Consider the following 26,221-nt stretch of genomic DNA (forward strand, 5'->3'; position numbering starts at 1 on the left):
CACACAATGCAAGACTATTCCTTCACACACACACACACACACACACACAGGTGCCTAAACCGAACTTTCACCCCTCTGCTGAAATCCAAGCCATCCATACAATGCATCAGGAATCAACAAAGGCCCTATTCTCAAAGCTGTTTTATTAAAAGGCCAGGAGAAACTGTTCCTCACAAACAACTCTGTGAGATGCTCACATGACTGTTAAATATAGCTGCTTCTCCTTTTCTTCACAGCCTCCGAGCAGAGACGATCAGGCCATCTCAAGTGAGCTGCACGACTTCATTCAGCAAGACAAAAGCAAGACTCGGGGTGGGTTTGGTTCGGCATTATCATATCGGGTTCGCTGGTGACAGCGTGTGCGAGCGCTAGTTGAGATCACGACACAATAGCATGTCGACGAACATCCTTAAAGCAGAACGAGGCGACAATTCATGAGCTCATGACAACAGTTTGCACATTATCGGAAATATAAAGTGTGTGGAAATGTATAGATTTTCTGCAACACGGACGGAATTGCGGAATCCAAATAAATCCCCGGAATTTACTGTATAATGCAGAATATCACGTAATATGCCAAATTTGGGATAGATTAATCAAATATAGGTTAGTGCGAATGAATGGTGCAGACGCGCGGTTTCGTTTATTACACAGATACTGAAGCAGACACATTAGAAATCTCTCAAACTGCTCAGCGAGTCACTTCAAGAGCATTTTACCATTAAAACTATTGTCAAAATGCTACAAACAGAAACCTAATGGACTTCACTGCAACCCGTCAAAATAAATGTTGGGTTTAACTTGAAGAAACTTTGACAGAAATGTATTACTTCATGCAATAATGGTACTACTACTAATACAAATAATTTTAAAAACTTTTTTAATGGAATATTTAGCAGAAAAATACAAAAAAATACTACTAATAATAATAATATAAAAATATGTATAAAACCAATTTATTAGATGCTTTTGATTATTATTAATAAAGAAACCAATAAAATGGAATCCAGAAAATTAAATGGAAAACGGAATTTTGGTGAAAATTGTTTTTTTTTTTTTTTATCAACAAAACATTTCATAGTGCCTTTAAAATCGAATTATTGTTAAACTTTTAATAAATTGCTGTTTAATAATTTGCACTTCATGATTTCAATTAATTAAACATGCCTTTTGATTAATAGTTTTTTGATTTAACCATTCAAATAGATTCTAGAAAAACAGAATCCAGAATAAATAAATAAAAAAATGCAAAAAACAATTTAGAAAACAGTAACATGGAATTTGTGAAAAAAATAAAAAAATAAAACCGATTCGATAGTGATGTCTTTCTTTTAGGGAATGAAAAGGCTCATGAAGCGCTTAAGAAAATTTGTCCTAAAAAGGGTGCAGCAATAAATTGCTCTAATGAACACAAACATGATCTGAACTCTTCAAGTTACAGTGTTTGACTGCAGTTTAAAGGATTCGAATACACTCAGCTCTTTAAATTAACAGAGAGTTTGCTGGAAACTGGAGACTATCGAGGTTATTAGTTCTTCAACGCGACTGTAATCACAGAATGGACTCTTGGGACATTTTATTGTAGACTTTTCCACATGCGGACATCCCACGTGTCTCATTACAGCCGTCCCACCAGAAATAGCTCAGACCGTCTCAGGAGCCAAAGTCCACCACACAAGACTAACACAAAGCCGAGAGATAAACAATGGCCATGAAATGGAACAATACTCTGACTCTCGACACCCAGTGAGCAGACCGGCCAATGGGGAGCTCTGCAGCTACCACTTCCTGTTGCAAAAAAACTGCTTCCTGTTGAAGTGATCAGCCAGAGGGAAGTTCCTGTCTGCAGGCAGCAGAAGCATTGCTTTAGAGGACTCGCATGTATGCATAAAAAAGAGCATTACGTGCAATCAAAAGCCACAGTGTTGCACAGGAACATCTGAAAACAGAAGGCAAAGATGTTTGCAGATCTCCGTGCAGAGTCTCCTAACTCTCCTGTCATCTGATACTCAATGACGTAATCTATCAAAGCCATTTGGAGCTGGAATAAATAGCTCACTTTTGGCTTTATGGATTCCAAACTGTTTCCCTGTAGGCCACTTTACCACATGAATAGGTCAAATAGCGCGGTTTACTCACCCTTGAACATGCTTTATCTGGTATTTAGTATGCATGCTTTGACGTGAAGGCCAAATATGCACTCAAACAAAGCAGAGCAGTTGTAGGAGGGGGATTACGAAAGAGAATAACCGGTCGGACGTGTTGATCAACGACAACAGGTGCCAAACATCTCTGTTTACATCATGCAAGTTGAAACGGAGACAATAACATGCCGCTTTAAAAAGAAACGATTGTAAAATTACAGTTTACATTGAGTCACGGTCCATGAATTTCCTTTTAATAGAGTTTAAAGGCAAAACCTAGTCAAAACTATTTGTGGTTGGGTGAGGTGCCTCGGCAGGCAACAATTAAAACCAGTTAACTTTTTCAAAGTTAAAAGTTTGGTAGAAGAAACTGGGACTTGGGCTGAAGAGCGGCAGAAATTTTCAAGAAAATTCTGTAAACATTCCAGAAACTTTTAGAAATGTTTCCAGTAAGGATGCACCGAAATGAAAATTCTTGGCTGAAACCAAACAAAACGAAACACTGAGCCAAAAGAAATATGAATACGAACATGTTTTTTCCATTTTGCACGTATTTTGCCAATTTTTTTCACCATTGCATTCATTAAATGGCCTAGCTAAAATTTCCTTTTTACTGTTTTGTCTTGCCTTTCGAAGAAAAAATCAATTACAAAACCACGATTTAAAATTACTAAACATTGTTTAACATTTCTGGCAGACATTATACCAACAAAGCACTAACTACCTTAAAATTAATAAGTTAGAAAAAACAATATTTTGTGACCATTTTTACAAATGAGAACAATGGAAGCAGTCAAAATCAACGAAAGCGCAATGCTATGCAAAGTAGGGGTGTAACGGTTCACAAAATTCACGGTTCGGTTCGATACGATACACTGATGTCACGGTTCGGTTCGGTTCGGTTCGGTTCGATACGTTTTAGATACAGCAAAATGTAAAAACATCTCAACTTTTCAGAATGCCGCAAGCGCACCGCGGGTCATGTGACAAGAACCAACCAATCAGCTTCATCCTTTCCCGTAACAACGTTGAGAGCTCAGCCAAGATGAAGGAACAGCTGATCATAGTTGTATATGGATTGCAATTTTGAAATAAATTTAGTAGCAGAGTTACTGCAAGCGATTTTTAGAGCTGCAAATCCATTTATCCTTCGCTGAAATTTCCGCGTCTCATGGAGAGAGCACGTCATTGTTGCTTAGCAAAGACAGACGCCTCATGAGCGCTTCTGCCCGAGCGCTTTGGAAAGGAGGAGAAAGACGCGCTCAGCGTTTCCCTGAGGCGCTCGCTCACTCAGCACGCGCTGAAGGCTCGTTGCAAAATGTCTAAAGCATTTAACAGACCAGAAATATAAGATCCTAAAATAACCAACAGGTCTGGTGTTTGGGTTGGATTCCCTGTAAGCTATAATACCGGTGTCTAAATGCTGCAGGGATAGTTTGCTGCGTGCATGTTTCTCCTTTTTTTCCCGCTGGTGTTTTTTTTTTTTTTTTTTGTTGTATTCCCGCTGGTGTACCCTGTCATGTTGCAGATGCGACATACCGTTGTTATTTTATCCACCACTCTCTTACGATCACCATTATAGCTTAAAGGGAATCCAAAGTGCACCCAAACACCAGACCTGTTGGTTATTGGAGGATCTTCTCATTTCTAGTCTGTTAAACGCATTGGCTATTTTGCAACGAGTCTTCAGCGCGTACTGAGTGAGCGAGCGCCTGCTGAGTAGCCAAACATAAACATATAAGATGGTGTTTTTTTCTTCTTCGGGAGTGTCAGGGGCGTTGCCTGTTACGTTGTTTTGGTTATTGGGCTACCTTGTTGAACGCATATCATTATATTTCTCTCTCTCTCTCTCTTTTTTTTTCAAATATAATTAATTACTCCAACGAACCGTTCGGTATACATAATGCGTACCGCGTACCGAACCGAAAGCGTCGTACCGAACGGTTCAATACGAATACGCGTATCGTTACACCCCTAATGCAAAGTAATACAACAAGTCTCAGTTAGATTAACACAGTTTTTTGAGACCCCCTTGTTGGATAAGGCATGCAATGGACACTTTGAGAAGCAAATCATTATATAAGAAACATTTCTGAAAGGCCCTGTGACATTGAAGACTGGAGTAATGATGCATAAAAAGTTCAACTTTGATCAAAGCAATCAATTATATTTTACTATACATTAACATACAAAGCAATTCGTGCATGTATTAGAAAACGTAACATTCTGCAGTTTAAGGCCATTTTGTGATTACAATCATCATATTGTAACCAGCAGCAGACACCCTTCCTCTTCCCTTCGAAAACATGAAATGCTGTACCAAATAGTCTTTTGCTGTCAGTGCTTGTAATGATTTTTGTGTCTTTCTCTGACACTTTGAAATGCTTCCACACTGCCAACATGTATGCAGCATTACAAAGAGTGCATGTCTTGATCACGTCAACGAAAATGCTTCGCCATCCTTCTCTCTACATTTTCAGCCAAATAGTTTAGGTTGCCGAACATTCGGTGCATACCAAGTTAGAAATGGGTATCAGCTGATGTATCCGACAAATACTCAAGCAGTCACAATAACCAAAAGAACCACTATTTAGACACGTGGAAAGCTGGACAAGAAGGAACTTTGCATTGACTCACATATGGAAACATTTCTCTCTAATACAACTTAGAGAATGATAAAAGGAATACTGTGTCCTTTCTTAAAAATCAGAACCAACTGAAAGTCTTGGAAGATGGATGAGACAAATCAACTTCATGGGACCATAAAAGGAAGAGAAACCTCAGGGAGATCTGACTCCTATCATTGAAATTGTCTGGATTGAGGCTCGTTCCGGTCACAGTGCTCAATTGACCAGTTTCACAGGCCGCCTTTACACCACAAGTGCAGAGAGGCGGGGGATATTGAAGCCTGTAGACATGTCTGCCAAAGGACAATGACTGTGCTGACTGCGGAGAAATGACTTCTAGTTTTCAGAAACCACAAACACAGCGGCAAGCTTCAACACAAAACCTTTCATCTCTTTCAGGACTTGCTACACAAGCGAACTTTATTCTGATAAAGGGGGCTGAGATAAGAAATGACACTAAAGGATTTCTAATGACATCATGTGTACAGGAAACTTCTGAAGTACTGAGAAGAGATACCAATCTCAGAAGCCGAGTGGGTTGGTTTTGTCTGACTGATAAATTGAATAACAGCCCTCGTACTGTATACAAGAGTGAAATCTCAAGAATAATGACTTGAAAGAATCTTTAAATGCTTACCCTCTAGCTGTGAAAATATCCCAACTTCCACCACAACCGTTCTCCAAATGCACTCTTGAGTCTCGAAAGTTAGTTTTTCCGAGCACGAGAGTTACCACTACCATAAACCGCCATGAGATCAGAGTTGGGGAAGGGTTTCTGCTGAGTTTTTGCAAAATGACTGTGAATGAATGTGCCTGAAAAGGTTTATGGGAACAGTCTATAGTTTTAAAGCAAGAGACATAAAACAACAAGAACTGCATAACCTCCAGATGTAGGTTAGCCGGAACTGCTACATGAGCTATGCAAGGTCAACAAGTATGTGGCTAGTTTTTAGGGTTAACAAGTTCTAAGGTCGGGAACTGCAAACCGCAGACCTATCAACGGACTTCCTTTATCTTAACAATAGCAGTAAACAACAAAACCTGTGAAGGGTTTTAAAACTCTAGAGAGCGAGAAACTGTCTTGAGCTTAGAATGTTTACAGCATGAAATAACAGAGCAATTTGGCATTATGAGACACAGTCTGCAACTATCCCATATCCCAGTAAGTCCTCAAACAAATCCACTGATTCTGAATTCAATTACTCTAAGACTCTCTTGTGAATGTTTAAAGCAGAGTGCTTTACCAGAAACTACAATTCCAACCAAAAACTTCAAAAGTAAGTCTCCATTGGATCAAAGTCATACACAAAGCTAATGCAAGAATCCCAATAACAATAGAATATTGCACAGACATCCAACACTGACAATCAAATTGTAGGGGTCTTACAAATCATTACCATTTTTTGGGGTAGACATGTGAGCAACAAACCCATCCGTTAACTTCCTTTACCTTCACCCTTTCAATACACTAAAACAAAACATCTCGAAGGTTTCAAAACTCTGGAGACTCAAGCTCAGAATTCTCCAAGAGGATATTGGTACTTTCCCATTTTCCAGCAAGTCCCTGAACGAATCTACTATTCCCGAACTTACTTATAAATGAATGTAACCAAACCAAGTTTGCATCAAGATGGTGATGATGATCTTACCTCCAGCACAGGTCCAGCACCCAAAATGGTTCGTTCCACGCCGCTTGCATAACCCTTCTGGCTGAGAGCCGTCAAGCAGTGAATGAGGAAGTTAGTGCTTTGCGTTTTGCCTGATCCGCTTTCTCCTGAGATAACGATACACTGGTTGACACGTTTGCGCAACATGGCGTAGTAGGTTACATCGGCAATGGCGAAAATATGAGGTTCCAGCTTGCCCAACTGGTGGTTCTCGTACATTTTGACATATTTGGGGTTGTAAATGGGTAAGAACTTAAAGGGATTGATGGCAATGAGGATGCTTCCAGCGTATGTATAAATTTTCTTCTTCTGAAAACGAATGCAGAGGTTATCCAAGATGCTATCCTCATTGAGGACAGGAAGGTTGCAGAGGTCCTCATAGTCCTCCTGCTGGGGTGGGAGGAAGCCCCGAGCAACCAGTCGCTTGGACTCCTGCTCGTTCCCCACGGAAGGCAGGTGCACATAGCAGATGGAGCCATCGTTGTTGCGCTCCTGGAGGAGGAAGTAAAATCCCTCTTTCTGAGAATGCTGATCTTGGGCTTTTCTCGGCCAGAGAAGGACCCTGTGCACTGGAAGGTCGGTTGATTCAAGCACCCACTCCTCCCCGCCGCACTCCTTCACCTCGGCCAGGACATAGACCTTGCTGGCGTCCAGTCCAAGGGTCGCTGCCGCATCCCGTATGACGCTAGCTGTGGTGGCCTCCTTGGTGACTCTGAGTGTACAGCATGACGCCGTCTCCAGAGAGAGTCGGGGGTAGATCTGAAGTTCGTAGGCCTTTCCATCTTGGCTAGTCGTCCCATCGCCATCTTTGACACTCATTCTGACTCAGGACGAGCCCCTTCAGCATTACGCACTGCCTTCACAAACACCATCTAGCACCTGGAAAAGAGGATGCAAAAAATTAAGACTGTTTTTTAATGAGTTTATAAAACATAGGGGCCAACAGATAGGAAAAATACGGTAAAATAAGATAGACTAGCAAAGAAATAGGTGTGCAACTAACTTGAGTGATTAATTGCTAACTTAATCGCTCTTTTGTAAAATACTATTTAATACGATTAATCACTCTATTTTGGAAAATACTATTAAGGTACAAATTTAGCCTTGCGGGCCACATGTTGACATACACCTATCATAATATAAAGACAGAAATGCCAAAAATACATTTATATAAATGAATAAATAAAAGAACTAGGCATGCAAATAATACAAGTGATTAATCAATAAATTTGATTAATCACTGTTCTACAAAATACCCAGTTTGCTTAAAGTCTATAAAACATACAGACAGGAATATTACTGTAAAATAAAGTATACACCAGCAAAGAATTAGGATTGCAACTAACATGAGTGATTAATCGATTACTTCTTCAATTAATCACTTTTTTGCAAAGACTCACTTTAATTTAAAACATACAAATAGGAATATTACAGTAAAATAAGGTACAGACTGGCATAAAAACACCTCAGAATCATATAAAAAGCTATCATAAACACATGAAACAATACATTAATTGCCGCCTTTAAAAGAAACCACTTTCTATAGATAACTCATCATCAAAGAAGTGTCATTTTATGAATGCAATTTTGATCCTAGCCCAGATTTTCAGCACTGCAAAGTGACATTTACTGACTAAGGTTGTCCTTGACAGCACATAGAGCCAACCAGCCAATAATGGCGTATGTCAACAACCATTTTCATTGATTTTATTGATTGTTTTACAGTCCTACATTCCATTCTGGCCTACTTTGTTTCTTACTATTAATCTTTCCCTTTTAGTTTTGGAACAAGTCCAAGTCAGTCTCATTTATCTCAATTAGATCAATCATTTGTAAACAAGAACTTCAGGATTTAATTAAAAAACACAGATAAGGGGCCATTACTAGTGCTCTTTGGATGAACCGATCGCCGCTACCCTTTATTTCTCAGGCCTACAGCTCCCGATCTGACCTTATTATTTGTGGCATCTGACTCAGACTAAACAGCTCCTTTATTTAATCTGCCTAAAGCATGTCCCTGCAATAAACCCTGATCACGAGTGGCAATTGCATCTGTATAGCTACATCTCACCGGAAACTGTGGTCACAGTTAGTCAGTGTGCTTGGCGTGAATCTGCCGTGAATAGACAGCACGTCTCTATAAATATACAGTACAAAGCCACAGCTGCTACATCATAGGGTGTCAATATCGGCATGGCAACTGCATCCCACCAGAGCAAAATAAAAGTAATAGAAAGCAATATCATCACATGGTTTACGGCCGTTCAATACAAGTTTTCACTTTAAAACAAGACAAAAATTTAAATAATATTTAACAGAAAAGACAATACATTTACTCAAGTAGAAAATGCAAGACGATTAAGTGTATAAAACAAGATTTAAAAATAAAAACAAGGAAAAAACGCTTAGTATAGAAAGAGGAAATAGCTAACCCCTGCAAACAAAGTTGCTCAACGTGCAAACAGAGTGAATCTCATTTAGCACACGCCACTTATAATACTGGCCTTTGGTTATTATTTCTAAATGCTTTTGAAGTGTACTACATAATAGACGCTATAATATTAATCTAATGTACCAAACAATCTCTTCAATGACCGTTTTTTCCACAATTAAAATAATTCAGTCATAAAAATTATCTAACGTCAAAATTACTTTAACATTTTAATTTCAATGCACACTCCAAATTAAAAACGTTGGTCATATTTTTAAAAGACAATATACGCTTTGATGTTCAAGTCAATTTCCAATGGAGAAGCAAATCAAATTCCAGAACTTCATTGAGAAATAAGTCAGATGTCCAATGCTTGGAAATGCTCCCAAAGGTTTCTTGAAGAACCAAAGTCTGACCTACCAATCCAATTTTATCCAACGTTGTTTATTCCATTAACAGATTACCGAATTCTGGTTTGGCAGAGTCATTATACCCAGCAGAACAAACGAAGCAGAACACTGTACGCTTGTTTTGACTGTACATTTGAGGATGCAAGTTATTTCCTGTGAAGATGACAACCAAGTGTCTTAAACAGCTGTCAGCTTATAAGGAGTGAAATTAAGTTACCCTGGAAAGTCCTAGTCAATGAATGGACGTATTTTCTGATGGTTCAACATAACTGGCCATTCCATTGAGACTGGCGTTTTTATGCAGAATCAAAATTAAATCATTCCAAGGGCCAGAAAAAATATTACCAAGTATGACTTCTTTTGTAAATTACGAATACAAGTAAATACAAAAAAATAAAGATCAAAAACAATATTTTGTTAAATAGGCCTAGCAATAAAAAAAATGAAAGCAGAAAAAAGAATACCAGGTGAATTTGCTAAACGATGCAGAACTGTAAGATTAAAAGAGTTCAAAATGAACAGTGGAAGTTTTTCAACTTTTCCAGCCTGGTTTCTCAGATGGGTGAAAGTAGGCCATCCTCCTTACTTGGCTGTTGACCATAACCAGAAACAATAAAACCCCAAGGCATGCATAAAAGTAAGTGACCACAAAAACGGCATCATCATTACGGCTCACTTTGAGCTGGCCTGAAATAGGTTAACTCTTCTCTTCTCTTCTCCGTGAAGAGCTCAAGACTGGGGGATACAAAACATGAAACACCACTGGGAGAAAGAAAATAATTCAATTCAAGAGTGAAGAATTAGAACAAACATCCATCTAAACAACAAACAGTGAGACTAATCTGCATCTTGCATAAGTTCCAAATAAGTTCCATTCTAACTGAAATGGAACTTATTTGGAACATTCTACAAAGGCACTGACACAAATAGTGCTCCACATCTGATTCCAATAGAGTTTAACATTAGGATGTTGCCAAGCTACTGCCACAATACTCTTTAAAACATCAGAAATATATACAGAACACCTAAACATCAGGTAAAACAGACAATGTTTAAAGAGAATCAAATGTGTTTATATTAACTTTTCTGAAACTGATACTTTTGTCTACCGACTTGAAATTTAACCCAAAAAACAAACAAAAAAAAAATCATTAATAAGGATATTTGTCTTGTTTTTCAGTCACAATAGCCAATAATCCTTAAAAATCCTTTAAAAAAAAATAATAATTTTGATTATTTTATTACCTTTTTATAGCTACAGTATGTGTGTGTATCGAAGGGAAAAGTCCTATATGCCTTTGTCAGTCGTCATAGCAAAAATTTTCCACACAGTAATAAAATTTATTTGTAGTATATATCCAACTATATATATTTTTTAATTGAGAAGCAACCTGCATAGATATTAATTGTTTTTAGATAATGTAGCTTTCTTACTTTAAGTGTACATTGTATGAAAGGTTATCACCACCACAGAATAATACAAAAATATATATAACTTTTTTTTTTTTTACTGATATTTAATCTTGCAATTCTTAGAAGACAGGCGGAGTTGTGAGATTTGGACTTCCAAGAAAGAAAAAATAAAGAAAAATCAAGCTTGTTGCAACCACGTATACGTAATAATAAAAAATTATATATAAAGGTTGGGACTTTTTAGTTCACAATTCTGACCTTTCCCCCCTTTCTCACTTTTTTTTGCAATTCTTTTATTCAAGTTTATTTGTATAGCCCTTTTTAAAATTGGAGTTAATACTTTCTTTGTTATATAATTAATAAAAATATATATAAATATATAATAAAAAAAGGAAAAATCTCAAAATTTTGCAATTCTGAGGAAAAATGGCAAAACTAAAAAAGAAGAAGGAATTATGAGATAATCTCTTTTTTTAATACGTGGAGGGGATACACTTCCCTAATTTTGTGTTCTTACACTATCAGATTTTTCACTTATAAACAAGCTCAAAACAATCTGATGAACACAAAATACACAAATGCAAGATACAAACTATGAAAATCAAGACTTCATTTCTTATGCAGTGCCGCTTCCAAAGAAAATCTACTTCGTTTCATATATTTTTGGCATTTTAACTGGAAAACAAGTAAAAATAGAGCAAAAGTTCTTTCATAAGCAATCAAGAGTTCATGTTTAACAGTGAAATTAGTTTGTTGCAATGCATTCGAACTAAATTTAGTAAATCAACGTCTTGAAGATGTCTTCAGCTAAATGACTCAAATTCATTGACATGGACTAGAACAAGCAAGTCCAAGTCACCAGTCAACCATAAAAACCTGGAGCAAAACAGTTACTTCATGTCAAAAGATCACCAGGATCGTCCCTCGCGACGGTTTTCTCAGAGGAAGCTCAACTGACTGGCAGCGAAACAAAGATTTCGGCCTCTTTTGTGATTTCGGAGTCTCCTGGAGAGCCAGATCCTCATGTTTCTGTGCCGGGGCCTCCTTCAACACTTCCCTCAGACAGACACATGTGAGCTGGCCGAACTCCCGGGGGAGAGAAGAAGAAGAAGAAGAAGAAGAAGAAAACCCATGAGGGAAATCAGTCCCAGCTTCTTTATGGAGCATCATGAATGAAAGGCCCATTGAAGAGGAATGTGCGGCTGAGACAGAAACAGGGCTTTTGATTTAATATCACCTCCATTTAGGAACCAAGTCCCTTAGCAGACGTGTGGGCAGAGGACAGACAAACCTCCACGGGATTCCCTACGGACGACTTTTCCTGCAGTTTTAGGCCTACGCTCAATGCAAGAGTCACGAAACCTCCCACAGGTGTCTAGATGTGACTCTTCAACACAAGTCAGTGGGATTTTACACCTGTTTTATCTGTAGCACGAACAATGCAGTGATAACTGTTTACATGCATTGTCCGGACTTTATGGACTGGCATTTTGGCGAGAAGCAACAACATCTTGTTCAATGGTTAAAAACATCTTGATGATGGATTTGTTTCTTACTAACACACACCTTTTCTCTTCTCAAAACGTTAACTGATGGACTGGAGAGGTGTGAATTATTGTGGTGTTTTTATCAGCTATTGGGACTCTCGTTCTGATGGTACCCATTCACTTCAGTGCATCCACTGGTGAGCAAGTGATGCAATGCTACATTTCTCCAAATCTGAGGAAGAAAAACTCATCTTAACCTTGCAAAAAGTTGTCATAAAACCAAAAAAACAACTCTGATTAACTTTTTTGATCCACTTCAAATGTTGACTACTGTACATCTCCGATGGCCAGACAATTAGCACATTTTGAGGCAAATTGTCATTTTTTGGGTGAACTATTCCTTTAAGAAATAAAGATCTTAAAGCCCATTTTAGCTCAGCTAATGCTTCGGTTTCACAAAGCACGCTTGTGTAAAGTAAAGCATCAGAAGTGAGTGAAGAAAGCCCTCCGTCTCCTGTGAGAATTCAACACCAGCCTGAGTGGAGCTCAATAAAACATTGGCAGTAGTTTCTCAACAGCCCAGACCTCCTGCAGCGCTGCACATGTGCTCCAGCTTTAGTTTTACCATCCTACAGCAGTTCATCACTGGAACAAGCTCCCACTGTAGACCCAGAAACCCTACTAACTAGAGCACAAACACAGATCCAGAGAGTGGAGACAAAGACGCAGTCCACACTACAGACTAAAGATTTGTTACTTTTCAAATAAAAATTACCAATGCTGAGATGTCCTAAAAAATTATAATAATAATTCGTTCTTTTCTTTCCTTTTATTTCATTTTTAATCGTGCATTTGAATCTCAATAACAACAAAAGTACAGGTCTCATTTCAACCATAAATTAAAAGAATAATAAAGCTTTTTAAATACCTCCTTTGCATGGTGAAATTACATAGAAATATTAAATTTTTTGTCATTATTGCATTGTATTTTATTCAGTGTGGTCAAACGATTAATCGCAATTAATCATCCAAAATAATAATTATTTTTTTGCATAATGTGTATGTTTAAAAATATAGTGTACGTAAAATAATTACATGTACATGTATTATATATAAAATATTTGATATACATTTTTATATATATATATATATATATATATATATATATATATATATATATATATATATATATATATATATATATATATATACATATATACATGCATCCTTTTATTTTGGAAGCAATTAATCATTTGACAGGTTTAATTTTATTATTTTTTCTAATAACACTATGCATTGATTTTTGTATTCACAAATGTGTCACTAAACGATTCAACACAACAAATACTACTATAACTTTATAGATTGCAAAACACAATAATAGAAAAAATACAATGAATGCTTATTTTGAACAAATTGCAGAAACAAATAAAACAGCATTTTTTGTTTGCTTGCTTGTTTTTAAACTAATTCCTCACACACTTAAACAGTCTTCCATTGTTCAACACACATTAACTTTATACAACAAACAGCTCTGAAAAAGAAAAGAGATCTCACTGCCGAGCTGTAAATCACGAAAACCACTCTTTGTGTTGAGTCCTAGTGTTAGCTGCTCTGATCTAGTGCCTGTTTTCAATTTTATCGATGCGCTCTGTGCCATTTGCATGCAAACGGTTATCCTGGACGTGCCAGAGAAAACACAGGCCTCATATACGCTCCGGGGCAGAATCTTGGTATACAATCCTGACAAAAAACATACAGCGACCAGCAGCCAGATACACAGAGACGTCAGACCAGGATAACCTTACATTTCAACCCCAAAGGTCACCGCTGTCCGAGGGGAATTGCTCATTATGATCTAAAGAAAGCAGAAAGTGCGTCTTAAATGCAAAACCATGGAGGAGCATTGGGATTTGGTGCATTAGAGTCTTAAATCTGCAGAAAAACATGAGCACAATCATGCATTTCGCAGCTAAATGCACAATCAAACAGGCCAACGCTGTTCTACTTCTAAAAGTGATCAAACAGAAGCCAGAGCTGCATCATGTCATCCGCTCCGCTCTGAAGACATCTTGAAGACATTAACTGCTCCTCCTAAATCTCCCGATATTGCGGCTCCAGACGCTTTCCGATCACTGAATGTTTCGGTTGGTCATTACACGAGCTCTGGGATTAGCTGGCATATCCAGCAGGAATGTCACCTCCGTGACTTACTTCTGCATGTGTGCTGTTGGGCATGAGAACGCTACAGGAGAAGACCAAAAACAAGACCTCTTTCTCAGCTGTTGTTGAGGGTTGATGTTTCTCTTGACTGATTAATGATTGATTATACTGGGAAAACGAAAACAGATTTTGCATGCACTGCAGTCCCAATTTTTAGGGTTGGTAACATTTTAAATGCTTTTAAAAGAAGCATCTTCTGCTCACCAATGCTGCATTTACTTGGTCAAAAGTAAAGATAGTTTAGCTTTTTTAAATGGCTGTTTTCTGTACCATCATATGTAAAAAAATTATTTATTAGCATGATTTAAAGCTGAATTTTCAGCATAAGTCTTCAGTGTCACGCGATCCTTCAGAAATCATGTTGATTTGCAGATCAAGAAACATTTCTGATGTTCATCACTGATGAAAACAGTTGGGTTGCCAAATATACACATACATACATGTATATACACACGTATACATATATATACACACATATACACAGTGCTTTAAGTGGGCCGGTACGCACTCAGTACCGCAACTTCCAAATATAGCTCTTGAGCATACCACCACCTCTCCATGCGCCCAGAACGTGCTTTTAGCGTACCGGTACGTTCATTTGGACATCTGAGGTTTTAATCATTTGCCTGCACTGTCGCTTTTCAGAGCGCCTTTCACAATGCACGCTTCCTACTCGGAGTATGGAGCGTGAATCATTTGAACCAGTTCGGGATTTCGAAACGTGTTCGCGAATCATTTGAGTCATATCGGGAGTTCGGAGCGGGTTCGCGAATCATTTGAGTCAGTTCGGGAGTTCGTTGCGGGTTCGCGAATCATTTGAGTCAGTTCGGGAGTTCGCAGCGGGTTCGCGAATCATTTGAGTCAGTTTGGGAGTTCGGAGCGGGATCGCGAATCATTTGATTCAATTCGAGAGTTCGTAGTGGGTTCGCGAATCATTTGAGTCAGTTCGGGAGTTCGTTGCGGGTTCGCGAATCATTTGAGTCAGTTCGGGAGTTCGCAGCGGGTTCGCGAATCATTTGAGTCAGTTTGGGAGTTCGGAGCGGGATCGCGAATCATTTGAATCAATTCGAGAGTTCGTAGCGGGTTCGCAAATCATTTGAATCAGTTAGGGAGTTCGTAGCGGGTTCGCGAATCATTTGAGTCAGTTTGGAAGTTTGAATGCAGTAGCTCTTTCTAAGGGTATTTTTCCAAAATCCTTTTGCACATTTTATTTATGTTCAGCAGTTCTTTCTAGCTCAAGCAAATCCACAAACTAATAAAATGATTTATTATTAAGGTCGCCTGTTGACTGCTGTATATAAAACGCCTTCAATATAGTTGTTATTACCTCAGGCGATGAGTCATCAAAAAAAACAAAACAGAATTTTTTTGGGGGGAGGGGGGGGCTATAATAGAGTACCGGCACCTCTTTTGGGCCACTTAAAGCACTGTATATACATATAGGCTATATATACACACACACACACACACACACACACATATATATGCTATAGAAATTTGTATTTTGTGAGGAAGAAATGCGCATAACTGTCATGAAAATAGTGTCACGATAAAATAAAATCAAAATCCCCTTTTTATTTAGGTGAAACACGGCCGATCGTCGTGTGCATCGAAGGCCCATTTGTCAAGTTTTAAACCTCCTGCGGCGTGTTTCCATCAGATGAAGAGGATGACGACGCAATGTTTGCGCGTTCACTAAACAAACGGCGTCGCGAATCAAGCAGAAGTCAACAGAGCGCGCTCGGAGCGCATGCAGCTGCGCGGCTCGTCATGAGCTCAGCTCTGGAGGACGGAGGGGGCGGTTTATGGAGTCCCTGGCACTCGATCTGCTCCATCCACTTTCCACTCCAGTCCAGACAGGCCACATCCGGCATGAGATCAATGGGCAAGTGGGTGGACTGACATCAAAACCACACCATTACCAACCAGTAGACTCCCATCCATCTCCAGCACACACGTTAAATAATAAATGCACCGTTATTCATGACTCAAACACCCCCAAACCAGACTAACACGGTCTAGTCTAGAAGGGGTTAATACTAAGACAGCAACCGAATGCATGTCAGACTCAGAGCAGACTCGTTTCTTTGTGCGCTCTGTAATTACAGTTATTTATAAACTTGGACAGAGCGCGCGCATAGAAACGGAGAAACTGCTCGCACTCGCGTCCAAGAAGGTCTCGCTCCACTTTAACCGTTTCTGTCCGTTCCCACCGCGCGTGCGTCACACCGGGTCCGCACCGCAAACACACACCCATAATGCACTGCTGTCAGGCCACTCCGGGGCACCTTCTAGATTAAAGGACTGTCTTCACCGCAGAGAAACAGATGAGTGACCGGATCACGGCAGATGGTTCAGGAAATCAGGGAAGCATTGCCATCTGCAAATCTGGAAGGTTTCGAGAGAGGAAGGCGGCTTCTGTGAAGCTCGTGCAGGGGAAAACGGATCTAATTCTTGCCATCTGCTCGTCAATACTCATTAGTGGACGAATATGAAACCAATGGCTTCATGTTCACCCACTGCAGATCAAAATCTAGAACTAGGCCGAAATATAAGACAGGAAGGAGCCACTGAATATTCACAACATTTGGTTGTAATAAAAAAGCAACAGCATTAATATTGTGGTTATTTAATGCACATTTGATAAGTATGTTGTAGACGTAGTCTCACAACCCTACAGAAATCAAAAATGGTTTTAATATCATCTCTTTAAACTTAATAACAAAAAAATGCATTAGATTTAATGTTTTGTTATTTAAGTAAATGCACCCCCAAATAGGTTTGATTAAAAAAAATGGTTCATTAATTTGCAATACATAAAAATATTATTATTTTTTTTTTTCATGCCTTTAGATTTATTTTTGCAAGGCCGATTTTTCTGGTCGTGGAGTAAAACAGTGGAAAAAAATAAACATTTATATATTTCAAATATTACTGAAGGCATTTTAGAAAAGATTGTGAGTTATTAGACAACATCATGAAAGTCTGAACAAAATAAGATGTTGAAAAAAAAATACTACATTTGTTATATTAGTGCTTATAAATTAAAAATAGTTTTTATTTAGTATAAAATAAATAGATAAATAAAAATGAAAGATGCCTTTATTTTGCAATTAACTATTTAAAATTATGAGAAAAAAATTATGAAATGTAATTGAAAGTTGAAAGACAATATAATTGTTTTAAAGCTACATTGTAAAGTTTTATTAAAAATATGTCAACAAGAATAAAATAAAATAAATAAAAATACTAGTTGTAAATTAAATTTATAAAGAATTCTTAATTTTGTAAAAAAAGAAAAAAAAAAGAAAAGACTTTAGATTTATTTTAGACTGTATGTTTGAATTGTTGAATTGATCATTCCTCCGGCTGAGGACCAAAAACAACACATTTAAGCCAAATCAGAGCGCAAACATTACTTTTGAGATGCATCTCATCTCTCATGAAAGGCTGTAAAACACTGATATCTGTAGAGCTGTATCACCCGGCTCTACTTCCAGGTCTCTCTCTCAGTGGTTCCCTTTCAGTCGCATGTCAGTGCACATATGGTGCAACAAAAAAAGCTTTGTGGGCCTCCCTCTCAACTTCACAATAAAGCTTTAAAAAAGAGACGGCACAAAAACCAACGAGTGAGAGAGAGTAAATAGGGCAGGGAAACCCAACTGTCTAACACTCCTGAATTTCCTATGACTCTGTCTGCATTCATCAGTGACTATCAACTTCCTGTTCACGTCTTCTAGTCACTGAAGAGTTTCTCAATGTGAACCCATCCCCTCTTCACTGTTCACCGTCATGTCACACAAAGATTAAAGCCAACATTAAACTCCCAGGAGATGCTTTTCTCTTCATGTGTAGTTAGGAGATCCTGTTGAAATGACCAAATGTGATCAGAAATTACCATGAAGATATTGTAATATATCTTTCTTTGGAGTGACATACACTGATGAATTGTTCACCGTAAAACCATGAACTTGGATTGAAAGAGCAAATGTTTGTTTCACGTTGATGTTAAAAGGTGCTTCAATTCGGGTTTCTCTTGCCGCATTCACAAACAATATTAACTGTGAAAAACATTCAACACGAACTCATGACACGTCAAAATTACTTCTCTCGCTTCCTGTCAAGTTTCTGTTCTTGATGATGATGGGGTTTTTCCCATGGTTGTCGAGCACAGACAGTAGGAGGACAGAAGTCAGTCAGATTTGGAGAAAACGACCAATCCTGAAGTCCAGGAGAGCGGTGACCACCATCCCATTGGGTTTTCAAAGAGTCACAGGGCAGTGCATTGTGTTTTTACTTTATGATGCTAATACGTGAACACTTAAAGCCTTGTGTGCCCATAAACTTCAATGCGATCATAAACGGCATTATGATATCCCATTGTATTATGACACATGACAACACAATGCAACAAGTAGGAGTTTCAACCATAGATTCCGACGGCGTTTATATCAGATAAATTAATTTACCGAGCACAGATTGTCTACAGATCTTAAATCATACACAACTATGAAACCAGAAGCGCGGATGTAGAATGAACAAATTAGAACATGGCGGGAAATGAAAGATGAAAAGTTACATTGTAGCCGGATACATTCTAAGATTCTAACAAAAGCTCGATCCGGGAAGTTCTGTTTATTTTCAGAGCTTTCGCCGCGAAATTCTCTTTTATCTTTTGTTAACGCGACTTTGAGTTAGCTTTCAGCTAAACCGCTATTTTTCCTAGATAACATAATTTTTTTTTTAGATTAGAAATTTTTTTGGGTGGTTGAAACAAAAGCCGTTTGACTTCCAGCCACCCGGAAAGTTACTGTTCGCCGCCGCGAAGATAAAAACAACGAGATGTTAAAAACAGCCGTCAAACTTACCGTGGTGTGTGAATGTTGTGCCGAATAAAGCGTCTCATGTTAATAAGTGAATAAATGTGGCAGCTGGTCGATTGTCTCTGTGTGTTTGTGCATACGTGTATGCAGCTCCGCCTCTCATCCAATAGATCGACTCTTCATCAAACTCATCCAGACAGGTTTATTTCCACCCCTGAGGTCACTTTAAAAACATAACACAGTGATGTGAGTCCGGAGAGGACACACGGACATGGTGAATGCGATCTGGGGGCTTTGTGCTGGTGGTCTGTTTAATCACACAGTGAGGAAAACTCGTCTCGTGCGGACACATGCCGAACAGCGACGCCCCTCGGACAGAAAGATAACTGCAGCTGCAGGCTTCCTGTTCCTTAAAGGACTAGTTAACTCAAAATTGGAAATTTGCTGAAAATGTATACTCGTCCCCAGATCCTCCAAGATGTAGATAAGTCAGTTCGTTTATGAGAACAGATCTGGAATAATGTAGCATTGCATGACTTGCTCACTAATGGATCCTTTGCAGTGAATGGGTGCCATCAGAATGAGAGTCCAACAGCTGATAAAAAACATCACAGTAATCCACATGTGATTCGCATTACTTCAGCTCATGTTGTGAAGTGAAAAATGTGTAAAGTTTGTGTTTGTAATAAAAAAATAGGCCTATCATTAAGGTGTGTTTTTCTTTCAAGTTCAAACATGAGTGCAGTGATGTGAAAAGAAGTCCAAAAAAGCTCTGTTGGTTGGTTTTCTGATGTTAGAAAACTACATCAAATGGATTGTATCACTGCAGGAAGTGTTATTATGAATTATGTACTCATATTTTGACCAGAAGGGATGGTTTAAAGTTAAAAACACCTCAATGACAGATTTGTTTCTCACAAACAGGCAGGTTTCGGCTTCACAAGATGTTAACTGATGAACTGCAGTGGTTTGGATTATTTTGATGTATTTATCAGCTGTTTGGACTCTTATTCTGACGGCACCCATTTACTGCAGAGGATCCACTAGTGACCAAGTAATTTAATGTTACATTTCTCCACATCTGATGAAGAAACAAACTCATCTTCACCCTTGCATATTTATTTTGCATTATTGACATTGAACTGCAAACATTTAAATGCAATAAAGCACACTTCTTATTTCTGAGTTAAGCAGAGGTTTGTATCATGGCTTGTCTGCAGACCTTAGTTTTAAGAGCTGTCGGTCTGGTAAAGGTGTGCAAAGTGCAAACCCTTGTGGATGAATGTGAGTAATACAGCTTGTTAAAAAAAATAACTCAAATGCAATGACATGAAACTACAGCTAGATATCGGTACGAAATAAGATATCCTGAACAAGTCTGTCAGACCAGACAAATGTCTGTTACTAGCAATAATAACAAAAGATACTAGTATCTAATAAAAAATTACTAGCACCTAATGATTTACTACTAGTGTATATTATTAAAAAAAGGCTTTGTATGTTAGCTTATCTTGCTAATTAGTTACCATGAAAACACAAGGAAAGATTACAAACCTGTTATCCAACAAAGGTTTAATGATATGATTTAGTCCAAATTCACTTCACAACATCAGTCAAGTGTTTGAAATAAAATATTTTTGTGATCTGACATGGTTTTATTAAACCGAATGAGGCAGAAATCATGCCACCTTATATTATTATATACAGTGACAAAGGTTATGTCGATTAGCATTGCTTTTTAAATATACTTTATTCTCATAATAATACCCGAGATGGCTTGAAGAGCACAGATTAAACCATATATTGTCGCAATCATTTTTTCCTCAGTAAAATGCATGTTATTCAGCTACTACATTTAAAGGAAAGTTGACTGTCTTTGTCCATATAAGGGACAGGGCGCCCTCTGGCTACGAGTATGAAAAAATAATTGCATTAATTGAGTAATCATTGAGTAATGCTCACAAAACCCTAATTTGGGTAAAATAGCTAAAATAATTAAGAACGTATTTTAAAATAATAACATAATCATTCTTAGTTAAAATATTTGTCTGTAAACCATACGTTTTGGATTTTGTGTGCCCTGTACAGAACATTAATATAAAAAAACATCCAGTGTCTTTAACACCAGTGTACCCTGTAAATAATATTAATTCAAAAACATTCAATGTAGCACCAGTGTTATATGCAAAAGAAATAATAATAATAAGTTAATATACAACCTGGAATGAAATTTATTGTTTATACTGGAGGGAAAATAGGAAAATAACAGATAATAAAATTGGTGTCTTATCTCAATACTGCCAGCAGAGGTCACTCGATGACCAACAAACACACTAGGCTACTATGTTTACAAATTACAGTGTTTACAAAACTGACAAAAATACGTTTTCTATTTGCTTGTGTACAATTGTTCCTTTTCCGTGAGGTTTCCTCAAAAAAGTACATCCATCCACTTGTCTATGTTGCCTGTCTAATTTCTCTCCTATTTGTCGCTGGCTCATTAATATTCAGCACACAATTACCATACTGGGTTGAAATGAATATTTAAAAAGTACTAGTATCTATTAAGTATAATTATAAATAGGGTACGCTACTAGTCTCTTTTGGAATAAGTACTAGTACCTAAAGAATAAACACCAGTACTTAATGTAAAAGATACTAGTATCTAGTACCATGGAATAGATAGCTACTAGCAAGGCTTATAGGTTAAATGTTAGAATCGCTTTCCATAGGTGCAGTGAACAAAACGAGAACCGATATAAGTCTCTCCCAACATGCAATCGGACAGTCGGATGTATTTCTGACATTTCAGAAATTTTGGTCGCCCCTGGTGAGGGTATTAACACACTGGAAGCAGAGCTACGAACCGATTGCGCTTTTCCCCTCACTGCGCATGCGCGGAAATAGAATTTTACCTAGGCTATTTCATCTTTAATACAGCAAGCAAGAAAACAAAAAGAGGAAGATATTTTGACAAAATAATGTTATTAACACGGGAAATGTGAACCGCTGTCCATCATTTTGCAATAAGTGAAAAAGACAAGCACGTCAGACTTGGACTTTTTTATTTTTTTTATTTTTGTAGGTGTCCAGGTATAGAAACCGAATAATTAAATGTAAAATAGCACTTGCACTGTCTTCACTGTAAACAGTCAAACCAAAATGTATTCAGACACGATCAACATTTCTCACATTATTACAATTTATATACTATATGAAAATGGTAATAAAATGTGACAAGAACTCAAGAGTTAAACTGTGTCAGAACAAATTCATCTTGATAATGTCAGATTAGTTTTATGGAAAGGTATGTAAAGGATTACTATCAACCCAAACTTCAGACAACTTTTAGTATGACTATATTCACACAACTATTAATACTTTGTTGACTAATTTCCAAGCAATGCTTAATTAAGTTCAGTCTGTGGTGTGAAAAGGTTGCATTAGCAATTCGGGGAAAAAAAAAAAGTAAACAAAACATGGTGAGGTCAAAGTGTTTGAATACGGTTTGGCCCCAAGGTGTTTTTGTTTGGTTTTGTTTCTATCAATTTCACTATAGTAGTCCACTGTATGAAGATTTTTTTCCATTCTAATATGTCACAGTTCGCTTTATTTTGCTGTCCTAACTTACATAAATGAATTATACTCTCCTGCACCTAATAGAAAAAACAAAACAAAAAATTATTATACATAATACATATATATATATATATATATATATATATATATATATATATAATAATAATACATATATATATATATATATATATAGTGAAGTGACATTCAGCCAAGTATGGTGACCCATACTCAGAATTTGTGCTCAGCACAAATCCGAAATGCACACACCCGGAGCAGTGGGCAGCCATTTATGCTGCGGCGCCCGGGGAGCAGTTGGGGGTTCGATGCCTTGCTCAAGGGCACCTAAGTCGTGGTATTGAAGGTGGAGAGAGAACTGTATATGCACTCCCCCCACCCACAATTTCGTCTGGCCCAAGACTAGAACCCACAACCCTTCGATTGGGAGTCCAACCCTCTAACCATTAGGCCACGACTTCCCCGTCGTGGCCAGCTAAGCTGGGAGCTAAATTCTTCACTTCTTCACTTCACTATATAATATATATATATATATATATATATATATATATATATATATATATATATATATATATATATATATATATATATATATATATATATATATATATATATATATATGGTGTCTAAATAAATGTTGGTTTGACTGTGCATTAATTTTTGTTAAAACCTCAAAGTAATTCGGTCAAGAGCAGTGAGTGATTTTCTTTCTTTCATTTTCTTGGATCAATGCCATCATTAATGCAACGATGGCAGCCCCTACGGATAGCTAATATTGCCTATGGATGCAGTGTTTATGCAAGTGGTACACAGTAAGAAATAGACTTTAGGACAATATAACGTTGCAATACAATTAATAATCTAGCTACAATTCCTTTACAGCAGCTGGCAGCTAAATTCGGCTAGGTCACTTTAAGAGACAATGAATGCATCCAGGGGCGGATCTACGGGGGTGCCACCCCAGTTGGAAGCAACGATTTAAAGGTTATGGCCAATTTGAAAATTTACGAGGGCGAATCTTTCGTGATTCGTGATCCTGCTCCGAACTCCCGAACTGATTCAAATGATTCGCAAACCCGCTCAGAACTCCCGAACCGATTCAAATGATTTGCGATCCCCAAACTGACTCAAATGATTCGCGAACCCGCTCCGAACTTCCGAACTGACTCAAATGATTCGCAAAGCCGCTCCGAACTCCCGAACTGATTCAAATGATTTGCGAACCCGCTCCGAACTCCCAAACTGACTCAAATTATTCGCGATCCCCATAACTGACTCAAATGATTCGCGATCCCGCAACGAACTCCCAAACTGACTCAAATTATTCGCGATCCCCATAACTGACTCAAATGATTCGCGATCCCGCAACGTACTCCCGAAGAGATTCAAATGATTCGCGAACCGGCTTTGAACTCGCGATCTGACTCAAATGATTGGCGATCCCGCTCCGAACTCCCGAACTGACTCAATCTGCCTAGGGCACCAACTCCCAGAGGGGGCACCATCCCAGTTGCTCCAAAAAAAAAAAAAACTTCCTCCATTCTCCCATCCGCGCTCGCGGCTAAATGTGAGAGGGGGTTCAGCGAAAAATCGGCAGCTGTCAGCAGGAAGTGGCTGTCACTGGCAGCAGGAAGTGGCTGCCAATAAAACCGGATGGCAGCTGTCGCTAATACCCGGAAATTGGAGGAGGCTGCTGGCGGCAACAAGACAAATAAATAATTATATACACTTATGATTATGTTTAATACTTTTTTAAACAAGTATAAAGGTCAGTATTGTATATTATTTGATTTAAAATATTGATCAAATATAAACAAAGAAATAAGATCATTTCGCTAAACGTTAATTTCCAGCTGAATGTTTATGCATGCATGTATCATTGTTTGTGTGAAATAAAACAATTTATATTTATATACGAGAGTGGCACTTACTGGGTGTATGTTGTATATTTATTATAGGCTATATACACAAATGACTGAAAAGAGAGAAGTCTCAGAGACCTTTATTTGAAATCATAATTTGCGGTTATATTTGTAGTATTTCAAGAAACAACTATATATATATATATATATATATATATATAGTATAAAGTAGCTGTTAAATTTGTAACTGGGTTAGTAAGTTGTCAAAGTCAGTGCTTTACAATGTAAACCGTATAAAATATATCCAGTAAGCAAGCGGACTAAAATATCAATCAGAATCACTAACAACAATCCGGAGGTATTTTCAAGACTCTTAGATCAGAACTGATGAGGTATACAGAGTTACTTCTCCAGCATCTTGCACCAATCACTGTAAAACCCAGGGTGGATGTGCATCTCTCCTCATTTTCCTCTTCCAACATGGACAAGTCAAGCATTGTTTATTTATATAGTGCTTTTAATAATACAGATCAAAGCAACTTTACAGTATTAAATAGGAAAATAGTGTGTCAGTCAAAAATGCAGAAGGACATTAGTAAACTCAGTTTGTAGTCAGTTTAAAAGGCAGTTTATCATTGAATTAAGTGGTGTCATCCTTCAGCTCGGTTCAATTTAAATAGTATCTGTGGAATCATTTGCAATCATGTCAATGATATCACTGTAAATGAAGTGACCACAACGAAGCAAGCCAGAGGCGACAAGGAACCAAAACTCCACCAGTGACAAAATGGAGAAAAAACAAGATCTTTACAGGGGATCTGTATCTGGGGCTCTAGTTGTCCTGGTCTCCGCTGTCTTTCAGGGCTGTAGAGGTCCTTTCTAGGTGCTGATCCACCATCTGGTCTGGATACGTACTGGATCCGGGTGACTGCAGTGACCTTAGAATAAGAAAGAGACCTTAGAATAAGAAAGAAACAGATTAATATAATTGAAGATGTTAATATCTATACAATGTTTGATAGGGAGACAGTACAGGGTTTACAGAACTGGGCTAATCCGGTCATACTTCCTGATTCTAGGAAGAACTCTAGCTGCTGCATTTTATTATTCATAAGAAAATGGTGACTTTAATACCTAAATTGCTTTATTAACAGTAGACATGCATGCACAGCCATATTAATGATTATTCCCATTGCATCTTGTCATCATGTACAGAGCAGTGATTACATTTTCATGCATAATTTGCACACCTGGTAAGCAGTTGTTGTAAACCTTGTCGCAGTGTCTGCAGGGTGTACATTTAGTTGAATTCCTGACATGGCTTAGACTTGTTCTCCATTTTGTTCCACCTGTATATTGAGATGAGGAGCATGAAAACAGCATTATTACAAAGATAAACATTCAGACATGGCAACTGAGAAATGTAATGTTATGGCACCTTTTTAAACCTCTAATCAAATATGTAAAAGATACTCAGTCAAGCCAGCTGGATTGTGCCCTCTTTCGAAAGGAGTCTGTATACAGTACAGCAGACTTCTGA

The 26,221-nt window shown here is 37.9% G+C and overlaps 1 protein-coding gene across 3 annotated transcripts in view; it reads right to left on the bottom strand.

Annotated features, from left to right (window-relative positions):
• LOC113039407 (unconventional myosin-IXb-like) overlaps positions 1-19,448 on the bottom strand; it is a 44,679-nt gene extending 25,231 nt beyond the window's left edge. For 2 of the 3 annotated variants that reach the window (XM_026197305.1, XM_026197304.1), the window contains exons 1-2: positions 19,271-19,447; positions 6,421-7,317 (exon numbers count right to left, since the gene is read on the bottom strand). In XM_026197305.1, coding sequence (XP_026053090.1) covers positions 6,421-7,257 — 837 coding nt within the window. In that variant the 5' untranslated portion in view covers positions 7,258-7,317; positions 19,271-19,447. Of the gene's footprint in view, positions 1-6,420; positions 7,318-19,270 lie in introns of all 3 variants that reach the window. The other variant, XM_026197303.1, reaches the window with a different exon arrangement.
• Between the last annotated feature and the right edge of the window lie 6,773 nt (positions 19,449-26,221).

This window comes from Carassius auratus, chromosome 22 (assembly GCF_003368295.1).
Source record: "Carassius auratus strain Wakin chromosome 22, ASM336829v1, whole genome shotgun sequence".
Classification (NCBI taxonomy): Eukaryota; Metazoa; Chordata; class Actinopteri; order Cypriniformes; family Cyprinidae; genus Carassius; species Carassius auratus.